The sequence below is a fragment of the Myodes glareolus genome, chromosome 8, assembly GCF_982192425.1.
Source record: "Myodes glareolus chromosome 8, mMyoGla1.1, whole genome shotgun sequence".
In the NCBI taxonomy this organism is placed as follows: Eukaryota; Metazoa; Chordata; class Mammalia; order Rodentia; family Cricetidae; genus Myodes; species Myodes glareolus.
Genome location: NC_142033.1, coordinates 68,594,230 through 68,614,704, shown reverse-complemented (window position 1 = coordinate 68,614,704; position 20,475 = coordinate 68,594,230). Strand labels below are relative to the sequence as shown.

General features: G+C 48.4%; 1 protein-coding gene across 2 annotated transcripts in view; it reads left to right on the top strand.

Annotated features, from left to right (window-relative positions):
* Positions 1–20,475, top strand: part of Evc2 (EvC ciliary complex subunit 2) — a 75,036-nt gene that overhangs the window by 25,716 nt on the left and 28,845 nt on the right. For both annotated transcript variants that reach the window (XM_087909074.1, XM_087909075.1), the window contains 5 exons: positions 1,712–2,036; positions 10,324–10,563; positions 12,434–12,609; positions 15,439–15,598; positions 18,209–18,663. In XM_087909074.1, the coding sequence (XP_087765200.1) occupies positions 1,712–2,036; positions 10,324–10,563; positions 12,434–12,609; positions 15,439–15,598; positions 18,209–18,663 (1,356 nt within the window). The remainder of the gene's footprint in view (positions 1–1,711; positions 2,037–10,323; positions 10,564–12,433; positions 12,610–15,438; positions 15,599–18,208; positions 18,664–20,475) is intronic.

Below are 20,475 nucleotides of genomic sequence, written 5' to 3'. Positions count from 1 at the left end.
GCCTAGTCCAGAGTGCCCTATTTTCTGAATTAAAGAATGAGTGATAGATACAGCCGCCCAGCATGGTGTTTTTGAGCTTGCTATTCGCTTGTAACAGATTACTACAGGCTTGGCAGCTCATGGTAGAGATGTTTTGTCTTAGGATCCTGGGGATAAGAGTCTGAGGGGTTCACCAGGCGTAAGTCAAGTTTTGCAGCTTCCAGTGGCAGCCACACTCAGTGCTCAGCCCTTCCTAGGTCTTCGGACCTGTCAATCTTTCTTGCATTCTTTGCTTTCTCAGATGGCCTCCTCTGACCCTGACTCCTCCACCTCTCTCTTCTAAGTTGAAAGTCCTCCTTATTGATGCCTGGATGTTAGAATCAGCTGCTGAGCAATGGCTCCATCTGCAGCCTCAGCTTCTTTGCCTTGTGACTTGGAGTCACGTATTCAGGACTGAAGAAAGACATGGTGGGGGAGCCATTCTTCCTTCTGCCCCACCAGGCTTCATTAAAGGTGTGAAGTCTGTTTTGTCTGCCTCAGAGTAGAACACAGCTTTTCTTTCAGAAGTTGTGAGGTTCTGTCTGGCTCATTTAGCATTTAACCGTGCACACACCTCTTTAAGGCATCTTCTGTGATTCTTCCTGGATCCAACAGAGTTTTCCTTGCAGTAAAGTACTTGCTGAGACAATGAAGGAAGCAAATACATGGGTTGTCTTTTAAAATGAGACTGATGGGGGCTGGAGTGATGGTTCAGGGTTAAAAGCCCTGATGGGTCTTCTAGAGAAATATCCTTTAATGAAGTGCCTTTAACACAAGGTAGTGCTTTGCTACAGCTCTTCAGATATATGTATACACATACACACATATGAATAGCCATATACCCATTTCTCTGTCTGTATGTGTATCTGTTTATCTTCTTGACACTTACAGGTGCATGTTGAGGGGTTTCCAGATAAGATGGCATATCTAAGATTTGCTTTCAGTGCTCAAACACATGTGGCAAGGAATAGAACTAATGGAATTGGTGAATAATGACAAAATTCAAGCAAACTGATACTGGTCACAGTGTGTTCTCCACTTTCAAATGCTTGAGATTTTCTGTGATAGCGTCCTTAATATTTTTATATTGTCAGATCCGCATCAAATGACAGATGGTGTCTACCATTGCAAAGCATGGGTAGAGAAAGAGTCTCTACACATTGCTGGCTTGGACCTCTGGAAGCCAGTTAGGCAGATGAGGCTTAAACATGCTGTGGCATTCCACAATTTAAAGGAAGAGATCTTGACTTTGGTTTATGGGTTAAGGGAATGGTCATCCATCATAATGGAGGTGTGGCCGCAGGAGCAGCGCAAGGCTGGTAGCAAGAATATGAGGCTGCTTCCTCACATCTGGGGGGATCAGGAAACAGAGACCAGACAGGAAGCATGGTGGGACTAAAACCCTCAAGGCCTGAATTTAGCATTCTACTTCTTCCAGTTAAGCCTTACCTCCCGTGGTTCCATAACCTCCCCAAGTAATGCCTACCAACTGATGACCAAGTGTTAAACAAGTAAGCCTGTGGGAGACATTTTGCATTCAAATTATGGAAGAGTAGAAGGGAGGGAATAATGAGAAGAAAGGGAGGGGAAAGAAAGAGAAAAGGTCTTACCCACAAATACCTTAAAGCTTGACAATTTTGAGGAGCCCCTGGTTCTGTTGTGTAATGGAGCCCATTTGACTTCTATTTCTAAGGCTGGAGATCGCAACCCTGAATCAGGCAGATGCGGACCTGGAGGCTTGCCGGAACCAAATTAGTAAGGACATCATTGCCCTTCTGATGAAGAATCTGACCAGTGGTGGCCACCTCTCTCCACAAACAGAGAGGAAGGTGACAGCTGCTTTCAAAGAGCAGTTTCTGCTGCTGGAGAAGGAAGTACAAGAGGAGTATGAGCGGAAGATGTTGGCACTGACGGCGGAGTGTGACCTAGAAACAAGGAAGAAGACAGAAAGCCAGTACCAGAGGGAGATGGTGGCCATGGAGGAAGTAGAAGAGGTGTTGAAGCGAGTTAGTGAGAGGGTAAGGCAACCCTGAAGGCTTGCATATTGCTCATTCCTCCTCAAGTTCTCATTAGTTATCAGTGCTTCAACCAACCCATTGGCTGCTCATTCATTCATCCACATATCAAAGTTACCTATCCACCCACCCATCTACCTGTCAATCATCTATACACTTATTGATCCATCCATCCACCTACACGTCTATCCATTTATCCATACATCCATTCATTCATCCATCCAACCATCATCCTATCAATTTACATATTCATCTACCTATCTACCCATTTATTCACCTATCTGTCCGTCTTTTCACCTATCTACCTATTGATCCATTGATCCATCCATCTAACCATCAACATATCAATTTACAAATTCACTTATCCACCTACCTATCCACCTACCCATCTATCAATCCATTTATCAGTTCATTCACCTATCTATCCACCTATCTATCCATCCAACCATCCATTTACCTATCCATCCATAACCTTCCTGCCTTCCTTCCTTCCTTCCATCCATTCATGCATGTATTCATCCATCTGTACATCTACCCATTCATCCACCCATCAATTCATAATACATACATATATACATACATCTACCCATACCTTTACCTATCCTCCTAGCCATTCATGCATGCTTCCATCCTCCAACCCATGCATATTTTCATTTACTCACCCACTTTTTCATGCATCCATCCACCCATCCTCTATTCCAGCCACCCATCTATTCCTGCAACCATGCATCCACCCATTCACTCATCTATCCACACACTATGGTGTCCATCCTTTGATACACCACCCACCTATCTATTTGTACACCCAACCACACATAGTCCTGTCATCTACATCTGTCTATTTGCCCTACCTGTCTGTTCATTTACACTTCCACTCATTCACCCATCCATCCACATAGCCCTGTACCACACATCTTTCCATCCTTGAAATTTTGCTAGGATTTATGGGTACCTTATTGTCTCTTTCTATTAGGCTAGGGACTACAGATACCAAATTGAATCCAACCTCTTGCATTCAAGAAGCTCATGTTCTAATGAAATATGCTCATATTTGAAAAACTACGACACAAGTCAGCCATGTTATAATACAGTTCTGTCCATGGTGGTCATGGGAAGAGTAGAAAGGCTTCATTAGCAGAGGGTGCGGCCAATTCATGGTTGGTTGTGATGTCAGAGTATGTGTGTTCCTTTGGGAATGCCATTTGCTAAACGACAGCTCCATCCCACACAATTCTGGAGCCAGGCAAGCATGGACTTAGAGTTGTTGTGACTTTTCCTTTGGAGACCTGAACAAATGACTACTCCCCCCATGTACTGATGACAGACCTAAAAACTGATACCGCCCGAGCCTAGCTTAGTGAAGCAATGAGTTTGCTGAAGTTGTTATGGGGGCATGGGAGACTCAGAAGCAGCTGCATCCCTATTAAAGCCCACAGCAGCATGAGTGACAACTCACAAAAGCTGCCTCCCTTGAGCTCCCTGCTCAACTTACAGGCAGTTCCCTGGGTCTCCCAAACAATTGTTATTGCTTACAGAGCCTTGGGGAGGAGACTTCTGAGTTTCCTTTACTTTCTGAACTTAGCTGGTTTTGTTTACTTCTTGAGCCTCTCTCCTCCCTGTAGGAGGGAGTGTTAATTTGGAAGACATTGTTACACAAATTATCCTGGCCTACATCTGGTGCCCTATATCCTAAGTCCTCTGAGCCCCCTCAGTATGGATGAGATAAGTAATGAACGGAAAATGGCAGTTGCCAACCTGAGAGAAGCTGTCTTCCAGGCACAGCTGAGTAAGTCTGAATTGTCTTCCCAACAAGAGAGGTGTCCAGACCATGTGACCTATGCCTGCACAGGTCTGAACACCTGTGTCCTCTGAGGCCCAGCAGGTAGGGAAACTGCCTGACAGTTGCTTTTAGGCCCAACCTGCCAGGTAAACACAGTACAGCCCCAGAAGAGAATAAAAGATCTCAGTTGGTGTCTCAGGGTCACTGAGTCTTCAACACAGACAGGGCTGCAGTGAAGGACGGGTGGGGTTCACTGTGCACCACTTGTTCCCTTGCTTCACGGGCCTGTCTTGCCTCGATGCTATCTTATTTGGGGTGGGGCTTCTGGCCTGTGTAGATGCTATACTGGCTTCCTATGGCTGCTAGAACAAGGTGCCACACATCTGATGGAGAGAGAGAGAGAGAGAGAGAGAGAGAGAGAGAGAGAGAGAGAGAGAAAGAGAAAGAATGAGAATATGAATTTGTTCTTTTGTGGTTCTGAAGTTCAGAAATACAATTCAGGATATATGCAGAGCCCAGATTCCTCTGAGGTCTTTAGGGAGGGCCTTCCTGGTTTGACAGATTTGCTGGTGGTTACATGTGTTCCTGGGGTTGTAGCTAAGTTACTTTTAACCTTGCTCTATCCTCTCATGGCCTCTTCCTGGAACTCTGTCATCTCTTTCTGTCTTCTATAAGGACTCTTGTCTTTTGATTCAGGGCCCTGGATGCACACATGAGATTCTTAACTTGGTTCAACCTGCAAAGACCCTTAGGAGTTCAGATTTACAGGTTCCCAAGTTACGAGGTCAGGACCTAGACATGTGCATGTATTTGGGGGTAGATGTTATTCTGCCCACTTTAGCTTCTCTGATGACATGCCCCCCCACCCCCGACTTCTAATGTTCTGTCTATCTCTGTGGTTCAGCCCACACTTCCCCAAGCCAGGCTTCCTACATGGCCTGCAAAGTGTGAGTTTTTTTTTCTGGTTCTCCACAGAAACTTTTGCCCATTCTATTAGAAAAGCCAAAAACAAACAAAACCGAAAGCTCTGTAAAACCCACAGTGGAACAGAGAGCCATTTGATCTCACTGATTGCCTACTTTGTGCGTTCATTGAATGCCTGCTGTATGCCTCCCCTGGAAACACAGTGGTGGCTCAGCTCCTCTATACTAGACTCCGACATACAGACCAGCCTCCTGCTGCAGTCTGTGTTTTATAAGATGTTTACAGCCTGTGGAACTGCATATCCTGCTTGTTTTCACTATGTATTGCTGCCTTTAAATTTTTTAATTTAAATACTAGGGAAGAATGCAATATGTTACAAAGCACAGACTTCTTAGAGCTGGGAATTCTAGGCACACTACAGAAGCCTCCTTTTGAAACTGTGCCCTGCTCTGCTCAGTGAGGCAGGGAGTGAGAAGAGCCCACTTTTGACGGATGGAAACCAAAACATAATCACTGATCCAGAGGGCCTCAAGTGGCACCATGTTGATGCCCCTAGCCATTGGACTGCTCTGCCACCCCCCTCCCCTGCTGTGTGGCCTCATTCCCACCCTGTTGCTGTCTGTAGTGCCTTCTGTGCTTCACTGTCAAGGCTGTGGTCCTGCATTCACGGTGGAGCATGGAGGATGGATTCTAGATCTGCCTATGTTTCTGTTTCTTTGTGAAGCCCAGCCCTTCATCCCTGACTATAGAAACCTGCCTTCCCTAGTCCTCAGCCTATATCCTGCTCTCACTCCTACCCTGCTAGCCTACAGCCAGTGTATACCACTGGTCTGCGTCACTGCTCACGTGTCTAGAAACAAGCGACCTCATGTGAGTCAAGCTGCTTCCCCCATAACCCCTGAGCGACACAGCTCCTAGGACAAGTTCCCTTCCTGCGGTACATGCAGCCGCAGAACCTGCCAATGCTCTGCCGTGTGCAGCAGTCATCATCAGACAAAGTACAGAAAGAGTATTGGGATGGATTATGTTTCTCCTCCTAGAGTTAGTCTAAGAAAAAAGAAATGTGAAACAAGAAATCGTGTGTCTTTGTAGTAAAGTTTAGGAACTTCTGACATGACTGTGGGGATAAAATCTGTTTGTACGTAAATGCCCAAGTGATTCCTTATGGCTTTCACAGCATGTGCCCTGCAGGGAAGAGGTTCCAACTCCCTAGGAGCTTAGACTTGGGGGAGGCTTCCTTGAACTTGACTTTTACCCTGCCCTTCCAGAAGGCTGGGTTCCTCTGGGTCCCCTTTCCACCTTTTGAACAATAGACACAGTGCTTTCTCTTCCGTTCGCCTCAGAAGGCTGTGTGAGAAGTTAGTGTGAAGTAAGTCAGAACAGGCATGGTAAGGCCTGCAGCCCGAATGAAGGAGGTTGGGCCCTGGACTCTGAGGCACAGTTAGAGCAGAGGAGACACTCTAGTGACCTTTGCATAGCCAGGTGGTGCTGGGACACCAAGGCACATGAAGGAAATGGTCTGGTGGCCATTTGCACAGCCAAGTAGCTGCAGCCCACCCTGACAAGCTTTGACTCTGAAAGCCAAGGAGGATTCTTGTGCTTTCACCTCAAAGAGATGATTCATGTTGGAGGAGGTAGCGGTGTGGACCTGGCTCAACATTATACAATGTATACTCACATTGACACTTCACGGGCAGCCCATCAATACGTCACATTTCCTGTTTTTATGAGTCTTTTATGAGTTGGCTAAAAAGCCCAGAATAAATTAGAAGGTAAACAAGGGCTTCCGTCAGTGCTTGGTCCTGTCAGCCCTGTGTGGGTGCTGTCATGGTTTCCCTCTGTGTTAGTTGCTTTTCTGTTGCCATGGCAAAAAGCAAACTAAGGAAGGAACCATTTGTTTTTGCTGACAGTTTCAGAGGGATACAGTCCATCATAGCAGGGAAGGCAGGTAGGGCAACCTGAGAGTGAGGGTGGGGTGGCAGAGAGGAGGCAGAGCAATCACACTTCATCCACACGCAGGAAGCACAGAGGAAGAACAGGAAGTGGGGCCAGGCTCTAGACCCTAAAAGCCTCACCCCAGTGATGTACTTCCTCCAGCAAGGTTCCACCTCCTAAAAGTTCTATGACCTCTCCAGAAAGCACCACCAGGTGGGAACCAAATCAGCCTCTGGAGGGCAGGGTGGACATTTTGTATTCAGACCCCAGACCTCTTCTGCTGCTATGATAAAGTGTTCTGGCAAAGTTACTTAGGGGAAAGGGTTTATCTTAGTTCACAGTTCCAGGTTATTTATAGTCCAACAAGACTGGGAAATGGAGGCAGCAGACCCTTGAAGCAGCTTGTCATATCACGTCCAGTCAAGAGCAGAGGGAAACGAGCACAGGCATTCTCTCTCTCTCTCTCTCTCTCTCTCTCTCTCTCTCTCTCTCTCTCTCTCTCTCTCTGCTTTTGCATAGTTTAAGATTCAAGCCTAGGGAATGGTGCTGCCCACTCTTAGCATGGACATTTCCACATTAATTAATGTAATCAAGACAGGTCCCCATAGACTTGCCAACAGACCATCCCGGTCCAGGCATTTCCTCACTGAGACTCTTCCCGCGTGATTCTAGATGGTGTCAAGTTGAGGGTCATGGTTTAATATCATCTTTAAGGAAACCTCAGACATAAACCATATGAAATATTTACATCTGAGGGTGGGGAAACCAAGGCCCAGGAAATCAGGGTCTCATAGCTCTGCTCCCTAAGGCCACTTAGTCCTCACCTGCCTTTTCCTCCTCCACACTTGGTATAAATGGCACCCCGAATAGTGAGTGATAGCAGAACCCTAGAAGTGCTACAGATACCCACAAAATGGGTGTGTGGTGTAACACAGCAAGAGTGCTCCCTCTTCTGTCCCTAGGCACCTTCAGCTATTTGAGGACCTGTATTCTGCCTGGGTTCAGGGAGGCTTCCTAAATCTTCTTAAGCTTCTGAAAGAGAGATTTTTTTTTTTCCTGTGTGAGAACTTGACATTGCATCACGGATAGACATGTTTTTATAAAACAGTTTTCCAGTCTGCCAGTCTCGATGAGTGGAGTACAAGGAGCGTAACTGTGGAAACCATAATTTCACATTTTGGATGGTGTATAGTGAACTGGTACAGGAGCAGCCCTGGGGAAGCTCAAAGTCAGCCTGCCATTGGCTGAAACAGCTTACTGGCCACGCCTTCGCTTGGTGAAAAGCCTTTTATTGAAGAAGTTCAGGAGGGATAGTGCACATTTATTTAAATGGCAGCATCTAAAACAGAAAAGCGTATATTAAAAATGTGTGTTTCTCCAAGCATGGTAGCTCATGCCTATAATCCCAGCATTTGGGAGATAGAGGCAGGAGGATCAGGAGTTCAGAGTCATGCTCAGCTATCTGGTAAGTTTGCAGCCAGCCCAGCCTATGTAAGACCCTCTCTCTCTAAACAAAACAAGGACCTAGAGAAATAGCTCAGTAGTTAAGAACACAGCCTACTTTTCTAGAGGACCTGGGTTCTATCCCCAGCGCCCACATGGCAGCTCACAACCAGGGTGTATATTCTAGGTGCTGGGCTTGCATGTGGTAGGACCACGCCCACATGTGCTACACATCCATACATGCAGGCAAAACACTCATGACATAGAAAATAACTATGTATGAAAAACTTTAAAACTATGGAAGCAAAATAGCAAGAACTCTGGTGGGTTTAGCCTTTCTCTGAAGGAGTGGGCAGGTCAAACCATACCCGTCTCCATGCACATGCTCAGTTGCCCCTGCCTTCCTGCTGGTGTAGTGTTCTGTCTTCTCTCTGTGTGGTTTCAGAACCCAGACCTTAAAGGTTTTCTTATGGGGAACTTAGGGAAAGGGCCTGGATGTCTCTGAGCCCATGGCTCTGACCCTGCGGATGGGAAGATGTCCATTTTGGTGCCTGTGTAATGAGCCACTCACCGTCAGGCACTGAAAACAGCAGGATCTCCCAGCTTCCATGACTAAAGTCCTGGCATAGCCAGCTGGGTCCTGTGCTCAAGATGCCTGAAGCTTGCACACAGGTCTCCTTTGGTTCCTGGGCCAAGCTCTTCTTGCTGTGAACAGAATTCACTTTGGTATGTGGAGGACTGAATCCCAGCTTATGGAGGTTTTCCTTGACCATGGATACTCCACAGTTACTGTTGGGTTCATTCACGGCCAACAGGAGAGAAGCTGTCTCTCTTTTCAGTGAGCACTCCCTCCTTAAGGGCTCTCGTGTGATGTCGTCATATCCACCCACGATGGAGCCTTCCCTCAACCCCAGCTTACCCATAGGCAATGAAAGAGGGACCTAATTACATCAAGACACTGGGGTGGAGTAAGGGCATCAGTGGGTAAAGAGCCTTCTATGCAAATGTGAGGGCCCAAGTTTGGATCCCTAGCACCTATGTAAAGCAGGCATGGTCACACATCTGTAGCCCCCACCTCTGGAGGGCAGAGACAGTTCCCTGGGGCTCACTGGTGAGCCAGCCTTTCCTAAACAATGAGCTCCAGGTTCAGTGAGAGACCTTGTCTCAGTATGTAAGTTGGACAATGAAAGAGGAAGACACAGGATGCTAACCTCTGGCCTCCATACAGACATGTGCACTTACACGCACACACACATACACACGCGCACACACACACACACACACACACACACACACACACACACACGGTAATCTCAGAAGTGGTCACCCATTGTGTCCCAGTTTACACCCTCACACATGGAACTGTCACTGTCACCTGGCACACACACTGGGGTCCTATAGTCCCACCTACCCATGGGGGTAAAGAGCCCCTTCCTCTAGGTGGGAGTCCTATGGGGTGTGGCCGCCCTGGATCTCAGCCCAGGAAGCCAAGTGCCATGGCTCAGCAGCTCAATAGCTCTTTTCCTTTTCACCGAGGAGCCAAGCTCAGGCCTGATTGCTGGCATTTTTCTCCTCATCGACGATGGGAGGCATCCTGTGCGTCTCACTGTGCGATCAGTTGACACTTCGGAGATTTCCATTTCTTGCAGACGCTTTTCAAGCAATCTGATTTGCAAATTGGCACATGCCCACCCACTGTGAACTTTCTGTTTTGCAGCTGTTCTGGCAGAAAATTCAGATAACAGGGAAGGATGGGTTGGGACAGCACCTTTCCAGGACTCAGCAGCCTCAACACTGTCAGCTTGGGGCTATTTGTATGTGTATGTGCGTGCGGGGGTGTGTGTGTGTGTATGTGTGTACTATGTGTATAATCCTGGGTTCAAGGTGTTCATGCATGAGTGCATTTGTGTGGCTTTGTGAGTACCATGTATACACACACACTTGTCTGCCTTTGGATGTACTATGTATGTACCCATGCATGTACACAGTAAAAATGTGTTTATCTCCTATGTACATATGCTCCTATATACATTGCACATGGTTCTTATGTGGTTACATGTTCACATGCCCTGTGCCTGTGCTTGACATGTGCATGCAATACAATGTGCACGTGCATTGTTTGTTGTTTGAGTGTGCTGGTGTGTCCATTGCTTGTGTGTATTATCAGTGTGCATATCTGCATGTTCACATACGTTTGTCTCCCCACAGTCTGCTGCAGAGTGCAGCAGCCTTCTGCGGACCCTCCATGGCCTGGAGCAGGAGGACATGCACAAGTCCCTCGCCCTGCAGCAAGCAGAGGATTTTGCCCAAGCACACAGGCAGCTAGTTGTTTTCCAGAGAAACGAATTACACAGCATCGTCTATACCCAGATACAGAGCGCTGTGGCCAAAGGGGAACTGAGGCCTGAGGTGGCTAAAATACTGCTGCAAGACTATTCTAAAACACAGGTAATGTCTGCACTCAAGCTTGCCCCTTAGAGAGGTGTTTGCTCAACCCTTGGTGACTTTCTCTCCTATAGCTGAGTCCTTCTGTGCAGGGCACTGGTGAGCTTTCTGTTCCTTCATCCTCCTGATAAAGGAGGAGTTTCAGGCACACAGGTGGTTCATCGTGCAAGCCACGGGCTCACACTTACGTGGCCTGGATTCTGGCTCTACCTCTATCAGCTGTGGGTCCTGATGCAGTGAAGGTTTAATGAGCTGATCCTTGGCAGGTCATTTTAAGCTTTACATAATATGTCACATGCATGCACACACAGACAGCAACACTAGATAGTAGATAATGCACGCACACATGCATGTATGGACCAGTTGATGGATATATAGGTTATAGGCTCTATGTCTAGATGGGCTCATAAACACGAGTGTAAAGATTGTCCGTGTTGGCTGAATCAGCTCCTAGTTGGCAGTGAAGGTAGTTTTCTGAGCACGTCAGTACTGCAGGTGATTTGCCCACTTTGAGATGATGAAGAACAACCGAGGAGCAGCCAGGAGGCCGTCTATGGGGCAGCAGAGGAGAAGTCATCATTTCAAGCCTATTAGGAAGCACACTCGGAAGACTGCCAGAGCACACACCTCCTCTCCATGTAGAACCGGTTTTCCCCCACTAACATGCTGTGAGGGTAGCTGTCCATGTAGATATCTGGACCCCAGAACATCACAGATCTTGAGTTTATTTCACTCCCTTGATGCACAGCACTGATGCTTAGTAGCAGCATCAGGAAAAAACACGTGTCATTGTAAAAAAGAAAAAAGAGGTGCCCCCTCTCCATCTACTAGCATTAGTACTGTGTTCACACTGCACTGTTCAGGTGTTGGAGCTGGCTGTGAACTTCCTGATGACTCATGGATCTGGCTTTATGGAAACCACAGCTGTCCTGGCTTGAGATTTTTAGAACACAGAAGGCCCAGGGGAAGACCAGCTTTCACACTCCTGACCATGCAGTGTCTCCCTGGAGAGTGCCGATCCTCACATGTTGGAACATGGACAGGCCACAGCTTAGGTGGAAGGGGGACTGTCCAGGCATCACAAGTCTCAGTGGGTAGCTTGTAAGAAGCCATTGTGTTTGCAGAGAGAAGTAGTACTGGCTGATGGGATTGCCACTGGTGCAGCTACTCTGAACGGACCACTATTGTCACTAGGATGCTGGTGACAGCTAGGTTTGGAGGACAACCACTCTACCACCACAGAGTCTGGAACCCAGACCCAGATTGCTGACTTCAGAACTGCTGCCTAGGAACTTGCAGCCATTTCCAGCAGTGTGGTGTGGACTTGATTTCCTTATCTGTAAATTGGGAATAATAGTTCTCTCCTCCAGTTAAAGTGGGGAAGTTCAGAGCACTCTTGCCCAGAGATATCCCAGAGGACGCAGACTTGAGACAGCGATTGTTACTGTGACTCCCCACTGCCCTTTTCACTGCCCTGTCTGTCCATCTCCTCAGACACCATGGGGCTGGCTAAGTGGCTGATTCACCCCAGAATGTCAACACGTGTCCCAAGGTGCAAGACTGTGGGACGTCCCCAGCTGGACTGTGCTTCAGGGGCACAGAGTGAACAATGGCATAGGTAACACGTGTGTCCTGTTTTGGGGTGCAGGCATGTTGCTGAGGGGGATGTGGCATACATCTGGTCACCAGGGCGCTTCTCTGAGCCCTCATATTCACACCCCACTTCCTCATAGCCTTTGTACAGCAGGGAGGTTCAAGGAATTCACCCCATTGCCAGCCTGTGCCCTATCTTCCAAAAGGAAAGGTCCTGTTTTAAATGTTCTCAAAGATTTCCCAGCCTTCTAAGGAGGCATACATCTCATTGTGTAAACAGGAGAGTGTAGAAGAGCTGATGGACTTCTTCCAGGCCACCAAGAGATACCATCTCAGCAAGAGGTTTGGCCATAGGGAGTACCTGGTCCAGAGCCTGCAGGCCGTGGAGACCCGTGTGCAAGGGCTGCTGAGCACCGCGGCTGCTCAGCTGACAAGCCTCATCCATAAGCACGAGAGGTAAGAGCGTGTAGCCTCATGGGAGCGGGGGTGGGGGGATGGGACAGAGAAGCTGCTCCAGCCTTCCCATCCAACAGCAGAGCAAGGCGGACACTCCCAAGACCAGGCCTGGCTGTCCACTTTGCTATGCCTGGATGCTGTTGCCTGGTTTGTCAAAGGGATTCCTTTGTGGTAAAATTCCCTCACAGTAGACACTTGAAAAGCGCATGTGGTTGTCAAGGCCATTCTATGACGACAGCACCCCCAGCATCATGTACCTATACTCAACCTCTGCCAGCTCTGACTCCTGGCTTTATGTTCCTGTCACGGACTGTTTGGAGGAGCAATTTCCGAGCCACATTTTCTGGATAAACGCGTGAAGAAGGCTGACGTTGACTGCGATGGGACAGTCCACTTCTCTTCAGGCTTCACCACCTGCAGGAATGACATTGACTCTTGCCTTTGAGTGTGATAGATGTGGAGGCTTGGCTTCGGGCAGGGTTAGCATTGGCCCTCACCACTGAGTATAAGAGGCATGGAGGCTTGGCTTGGGCTCACGTGGTTTTTCTCAGCAGCACTGGGGACCACTGGGAGGGGTCTCAGGTGAGCGGGTCAGACAGGGCTCTCAGAAGCTCCACGCATTGCCTCTTGTCACAGTTTCTGCCCAGCCATGCTGCGAGGCTGGTAAACAGTGAGATGTGCTGTGGAGGTCTGAACAACAGGGGCATATTGGTGAGCTTGGCCCTGCTCCTAACCATGCATGGTTTTGTGAATTGGTTCTACACCTCAGGTCATATTATGGGGCCTTTGCAGCTTCCTGCTGTGGTTAATAGAGATTCAATAAGATGCAGATTATGTAGGCACTGCCTAGCTTAAGATGGTAATGGATTCATCACCGTAGCCTGCTTGGCATTCCTAATTAATGTTCACTGAAGTGAAAGAGGAAACGGCAGCTGCATGGCTGCCCTGAGCAGTTTCCAGGGAAGGCCGTCTTCCCTCTTGTTTTGAATAGTGGGCACAGACTTACATTTCCATCCATCCTTGCTTTCCTCTCTCTCTCTTTCTCTCAGTGTGTGTGTGCGTGTGTGTGTGTGCATGTGCATGTGTGCTTGTCCATGTATACACATGTGGAGGCCAGGGGTTGACACTCAGTCTTTTACTTTCTGGCTTTCCACTTTACTAATTAAGACAGGATTTCTTCACTGAATCTGGAGCTCCGAGATTGACTGTCCTGGGTGAACCCCAAGCTCCTGGGATCTGCCAGTCCCTACCTCCCTCATCACCATCACTGCTACTCCACCCCCTCTCCTGCCTGGAGTAACAGATGTGTGCCACCATGCCCAGCTTTTCACATCGACACTGAGATCTGAGTTTAAGTCCTGGTATTTCCACAGTGACCGCTTTTGCCATGTAACTGTCTCCCCAGCCAGACTTACATCTACACAGCACCCCTTTCCTTCCGTCCTGCTGCGCTCCACCAGGATTATCTGGTCTGTGCTGAGCTGGGGACACAGCCAAGGGATTCAGACAAGCTAAGGACAGTGATAGCAGGAGAAGCACACACTCATCACGGCTCTAGGACAAATAGAAACAGCAGGCCAGACCGTAGGAGAGCTCGTGGAGGGACTGGCTCATGTGGTCATGGAGGCTGGGAAGTTCCTCCACCAGTCTAAATGGTTGTTGTAAGTCAGTTCCAGTTAGAAGGGCACACGACCCGGGTGCTGGCATGTGAATCCCAGTCTGAGGGCAGAGATGGTGTGGCTGACACACAGTAAACTGTGAGGCTCAAAGTGGGGGGTCTATCCTTTATACTGTAAGTTTTCCCTGCTTGGAACCTCACAAGTTAGGGGTGATACCCATAGATTGGAGCTGTCTCTCTTTTGTTTCTGCCACAGAATACCACAGGCAGGACACAATGCCAGTTTGTTTGATGCATGGTCTGTCTGGAGCCTGGAACGGCTAAGACTGCATCTGCCGAGGGCCTCTGGTTGTGTCACACCATGCATAAGGCACTGCATGGTGACAGTACTTAAGAGAGAAGGGGACAAGGGGATGAGACTCCCACAGTTAACCCATTCCTGTGGTGATAGCGCTGATCATCTCTCTCTTTCTCTCTCTCTCTCTTTTGTTTTTTTGAGACGGTTTCTCTGTAGCTTTGGAGGTGCTGATCATCACTTTAAATTAAAATTTAACTTGGTATAATAAAGTAATGGGTTTTGTATGGAATTTTCACGAATACATACCATTACATTTTGTTCCCACACATACATACACACATAATATACACATGCACACACACACACACACAAACACACACACTTTCCCTGTCCCTTCTCTTCCCCTCTTGCTGGCCTCCTTCTTTCTCACAAATTATCCCCCTTTTCTGACTTAGCTCACTGGTTAAAACTCAGGCATTTTGAGGGGAACATTCAGACCACAGCATGCGTCCCTGGTTCATATACTAGTATCATCTGAATGTCATCCAGATGTCCCCAGAAGTCTCCACAGCCTCTCTCTAGGATTTCCTTCCTCTTGACTCTGGATTCTTGCCCCTCCCCCCCTTCTTGGGAAGGTGCTCTTCGTACCCATTGGTCTCAGCAAACATCTTCTTCCCAAACCTCTGCCTGTTTCTGAGCCATCCGATCTCTGGGCTCAGCTTTCTCTTTCCATCTCCACGTACCCTGACCCCACTCTGTTGGTATGATGTTTATGTCTCAGTGGTAACTTCTCCTGGAGGTTTTCCAGCTTCAGAATGGGCTAATAAGAACTACACACCCATCCATGCAGCAACAGTTCAGCCTGCAGAGGGAGGGAGCCTGCATTTCCTGACTTTTCATCTTCTCCATGTAGGGCTGGGTACTTGGACGAAGATCAGATGGAAACGCTGTTGGAGCGTGCACAGACAGAAACTTTTTCTATAAAGCAGAAGCTGGACAATGACTTAAAGCAAGAAAAGAAAAGGCTTCACCAAAAATTAATAGCTAAGAGAAGGCGAGAACTTCTGCAAAAGGTATGTGAGGTATTGTGCTGTTTTCTGCAGAACCCTTCCCATGGGGTAACAGGCATTGATGTCAGCACAGGGTGGTCAGAGCTGGTGACATGAGGTGCTGTCTGTGGTTGATTAGCAGTGACTTCTAAGAATGCTATAGGAAGGGGGATTCTGTGTTTCTATGCCATCTCAGCACAGCAGAGATTTGTGGTGGATTAGTAATGTCTGCACTGGAAGGGAATTGGAGGATGGTCATGATAGGTGCTGACCTTTATGTTTAATTAATCATGTGGTGTGTTAGATAAGACAGCATCTTTAATTCTTATGAGGTGCAAAAGTGACAATCACTCTTGCTCTGGGGAAGGCTTTCCAGAGCATGTACAGCAGAGATGAGACCTGAGGACAAATGGGCATTTGAGGCAGGCAGTGCGAAGTTGCAGAAAGGGGGGCAGCACTGTGTGCCAGGTTTCAGTGCTAAGACCAGAGCGTACGACTGCATTTAGCAAGCTTAGAGAGCAGAATGGGGCTGCAGAGGGGCGAGACCAAGGCTGGAGGAGAGCTGGCCAGAAGTAGGGTCAAGTCATGGAGGCATGGTTTGCTAGCCTGAGGGCTGATCCTCTAGTTCAGGCAGAGGAGAAGGTTAAAAAGCCTTTAGGAAGGGACAGTGACGCTGAGTTTGTGGTTTAGAAAGCTTGTTGGAAGAGCTTGGGAAGACAGAACCATAGAAGGCTCCAGTAGATGGCCAGATGAAAACTTGTCACCACCTGAACTGGCATAGCACCCTGACCTTTGTGAGAAGTTAGAACAGATTTGGAAGTCACATGGGTGGGACCCCAGGGACCACAGGGTGACATGAAGTAACTGTCAGCCCAGCTGAATGAAGAGGCAAGAAGGAGGAGGAGGACTGGGGGGCTTTCAGCTAAAACACTAGGAAGTAGGGTTTTTTTTTCATTCTTTGATAATCTCATACATGAATTCTATGCATTTTGATCTCTACCCCTTGCTTTTCCCTCCAGCCCCCTACCAGATCTCTTCCTCGACATTCCTCTTTCAACTTCATGTCCTTTTCTTCTATTTTTACTTTTTAAAATGTGTGTATGGTCATTTTGCCTGAATGTATGTGTGCACATATCTACTGGCTGTCCAGAGGCCAGAAAAGGGTTATCAGAGTCTCTGGAACTGGGATTAGGGATGCTTTTGAGCCACCATATTGGTGTTGGGAATTTTGAACCCAGGTCCTCTGGAAGAGCAGCCCATTCTCTTAACCACTGAGCAATCTCTCCGGCCCTTCTCTGTATATAGATATTTTAATATTTAACCTACCAAGTCTAATTAATGTTGCCCATATTCACATAGGAGTAAGGCTGATCACTGGAGCATGGGCAACAACCAGGGGTCACATCTCTGAATAAAACTCTCCGCTTCAGCTGTTGACTGCTTGTAGCTCCTTAGGCAGGAGGGGGACATTGTGAGCCTTCCCTCCTCATGCCCGAATGCTCACTGGTTTGATTTAGTGAAGGCCTGTGCATGTTGCCACAGTTGGTGAGAGTTCATCCTTGTCGTGTCTGGGTAGCACTCTCTTAGAGCACCGCTCCAAGCCCTCCAGCTCCTCCAGTCTCTCTGCCCTTCATCCTCGGTGTTCCCTGAGCCCCTGGGGGAGGAGGTGTTACGTTCATGTCCCACCTGAGGATGAGCACGATGCAGTCCCTTGTTCTCTGCACTTTGAGCAGTTATGAGTCCCTGCATTAACCACCATCGGCTGCAAGTAGAAGCTTCTCTGGCCAAGGCGGAGAGCGCACTGACCAAAGCCTAGAAACTGCTTTTTATTATCAAGTTGTGTCTGGCAGAAAGCCTTGCACCTGATTCCGCTCACTACAGAGCGTCCCATGGCTAACCACCCCTTCCGGTTCTGAGGGACTAAAGTGGGCAAAGCATGGGAGTCCAGAGCCACATTTCCGAGATGGTCCGACCCTATACGAGATGAATTCTGGAAGGAGGGCTGGGCTTCAGGCCTTGCTACAGATTCTGGCAGAGTGCTACAAGCATTATTTCTAACTGTTGCTTTTGATAAATATCGCGAGTGACTCACAAAGTAGTAGTAGCTCCATGAAGGCTTTATGTTGTATCCCCAATGCCAAGGACATGGCTTGACACATGCAGTCAATAAATAATTCACTAAAAAAAAAAAAAAAAGAATTGAATGAGTGGCTACGCTGGTCACAGCATGAACAGATGGAAGAACACAACGCTTTGTGTTCTTCAATAGAATCGGAGACTGTGGCCCTGCCCGTATAGGTGATGCCACTGAGCTAGATCCCCAGCCCTCTTTTAACTTCTACTCTTTGCTTTGATACAGGATTCACTATGTTGCCCAGGCTGGCCTTGAGTTTACAGTCTTCCTGCTTCAATCTCCCAGGCCACAGGGGCGACAGGTCTATGCCACCAGAGCCTAGGGTTTGGTTATGCCAAGGACAGTTTTCCAAATGTGAGCTTGTTGGGGACAAGCCTGTATATACCTTCTGTTCCCCCTTAAGTGTCTAAAGAAAGCACTGTCCCTTGTCACTCCTGACTCTGTGGTCTTGCACCCATGGGCCCTGCCCATCCGATTGCCCTTTCTCACATTCCTGCCAGCACAAGGAGCAGCAGAAGGAGCAGGTGTCCCTCGGTGAGGCCTCCAGCACTGCGGAGGATGCAGTCCAGTACCTGGACCAGTGGAGGAATGTGATGGCTGAGCACACTGCTGCCCTGGAGGAGCTGCAGGAGCGTCTGGACCAGGCTGCCCTGGATGACCTCCGGGTCCTGACGGTGTCATTGTCTGAGAAAGCCACCGAGGAGCTGAGGCGCCTGCAGAGTACAGCCATGACACAGGAGCTGCTGAAACGCAGTGCGCCCTGGCTCTTCCTGCAGCAGATCTTAGAGGAGCACAGCCGGGAGTCTGCAGCCCGCACCGCGCAGCTGGAGGCCGAGGAGAGAGAACATGGCCAGGAGCTGGTGCAAGGCGTGAGGCAGCGGCTACAGCAGGATGCACCAGAGGCCAGCACTGAGGAGCAGGCAGAGCTGAGGCATTGGGAGCATTTGGTGTTCACGTGAGTGATGAAGATGGGTGCTCTCAGCATCCTTGCCCACCACACTGGGAAGGGAGTGGTCCGTGCAGGAGGGAGAGGCAGGGTGGCTGAGCATGCGATGCCATCCTCAGACAAATAAGATCTGCAGTGTTTATTAGTCACACACACTGGGCCTACAAGTCACACATGATTATACATGACCTGCAGGACCATCATGGGATGAGGCACTGTAGGCTGGGAAGGTGGGTAACCCAGCTTCTGTGGGGCACAGAGACTTATGTGGATCATCCAGTGTGTTGTCTGGGAGTGAAGTGTGCCTGATCCTTCCCTAGGAAGCGTGATATGAGTTGGGTGTGGTAGTCAGGCCAGGAATTCCAGCACTTGGGAAGTGCAGGCAGGGAGATCAACCACTTTGAGGCCAGCCTGGGCTATTGATGCCATGCCTCCAAATAAAATAAGTGCTGGGGAGATGGCTCCGTTGGGTAAGTGCTTCCTGCACAAGCATGAGGACCTGAACTGGGATCCCCAGAACCCAATCAAAGAGCTGAATGCAGAGCCTGTAATCCCAGCACTGAGGAGGCAGAGACAGGAGGGCCCCTAACCAAACTCACACTCCAGGCTCAGTAAGAGACTCTCTCAAAAGAATAAAGTACACACACATGTACATGCACACATGTTCGTGCCCACACAAACATGTGTCTGTACATACACACACACAACAGCAAACAGCAAATAAATAAATAAAAAAGAAATGCTACCTTGCCAAGTATGGTGGCACATGCCTGTAACCAGGCATTCAGAGGCAGAAAAAGATCACGTGCTTGGGGCTGAGACACTACATCACTGAACAAAAACAAAAGAGATGTGCTGTCCACTTCAGGAACTTGGAGAGTGTTTGTGGCTTGCATGAGGTTGCCCAGGCCCTCTCAACCTATCCTGTGTCACCAGGAATCTAGGCAACACATGATGTAGCCACAAACTAGACCCCCCCCCAGACTAGTACCGAACTCTTTGGGGGTGCTTTCTTCAGTGCAGTGCGGTGTGGTGCGGTGCATGATGCCATCTGAGGTGTGTGATGCAAGAGCCTGGGTTGTACTTGGGAACCTGTGCGTGGACCCTTATTGATACAGGTCTGTCTGTAACTGTTCTTCCTGGAGGAAATTGCTGGAGTGTGCTGGTGCTAATGGTTTAATGCCTCTTTCTGCACAGCGCTCTTCCCAGAAACCAAGCTTGCTGCCAGGAGAACAGGCCAGGCATGTTCAGAGAGTGATATTGGCTTTTTTGTGTGTATGGTATGTGTGGTGTATATGTGTGTGCTGCTTATGTGATATGTATAATATCTGTGTGGTGTGTGCGTATGTGTGTGTGGTGTGTTTGTGTGATGTATATATGTGTACTTGTGTGTATGTGTATATGTATGCATTGCGTGTGTACATGTGTGTGTGTGTGGCTATAACCATGTGACATCGGAAGTGGCTGGATGTCCTCCTCCATCACTCCCTACCTAATTAACTTAAAACAAGGTCTCTCACTGAACTGGAAGCATCTCCATTTGTGGCGGGCTGACTGGGAGGCAACCTCTCAGGATTTGCCTGTGTCTGCCCTTCAATGCCATCATTTCAGGCACACATAGCCTTGCCTGACTTTTTATGAGTGCTGGGGATTTGAACTCAGGTCCTCATAACTGCACAGCAAATGCTCTTACCCACTGAACCACCTCTCTAGTCGCTAATGATATTATCTTGCTTGCATTCAAAGGTCTCCTGGTAGGTCCCACCCCTGTGTTAGTTTGGCTTCCTTTGTCTTCCAGCGTCTGGTTATTTGTTGCTTTCT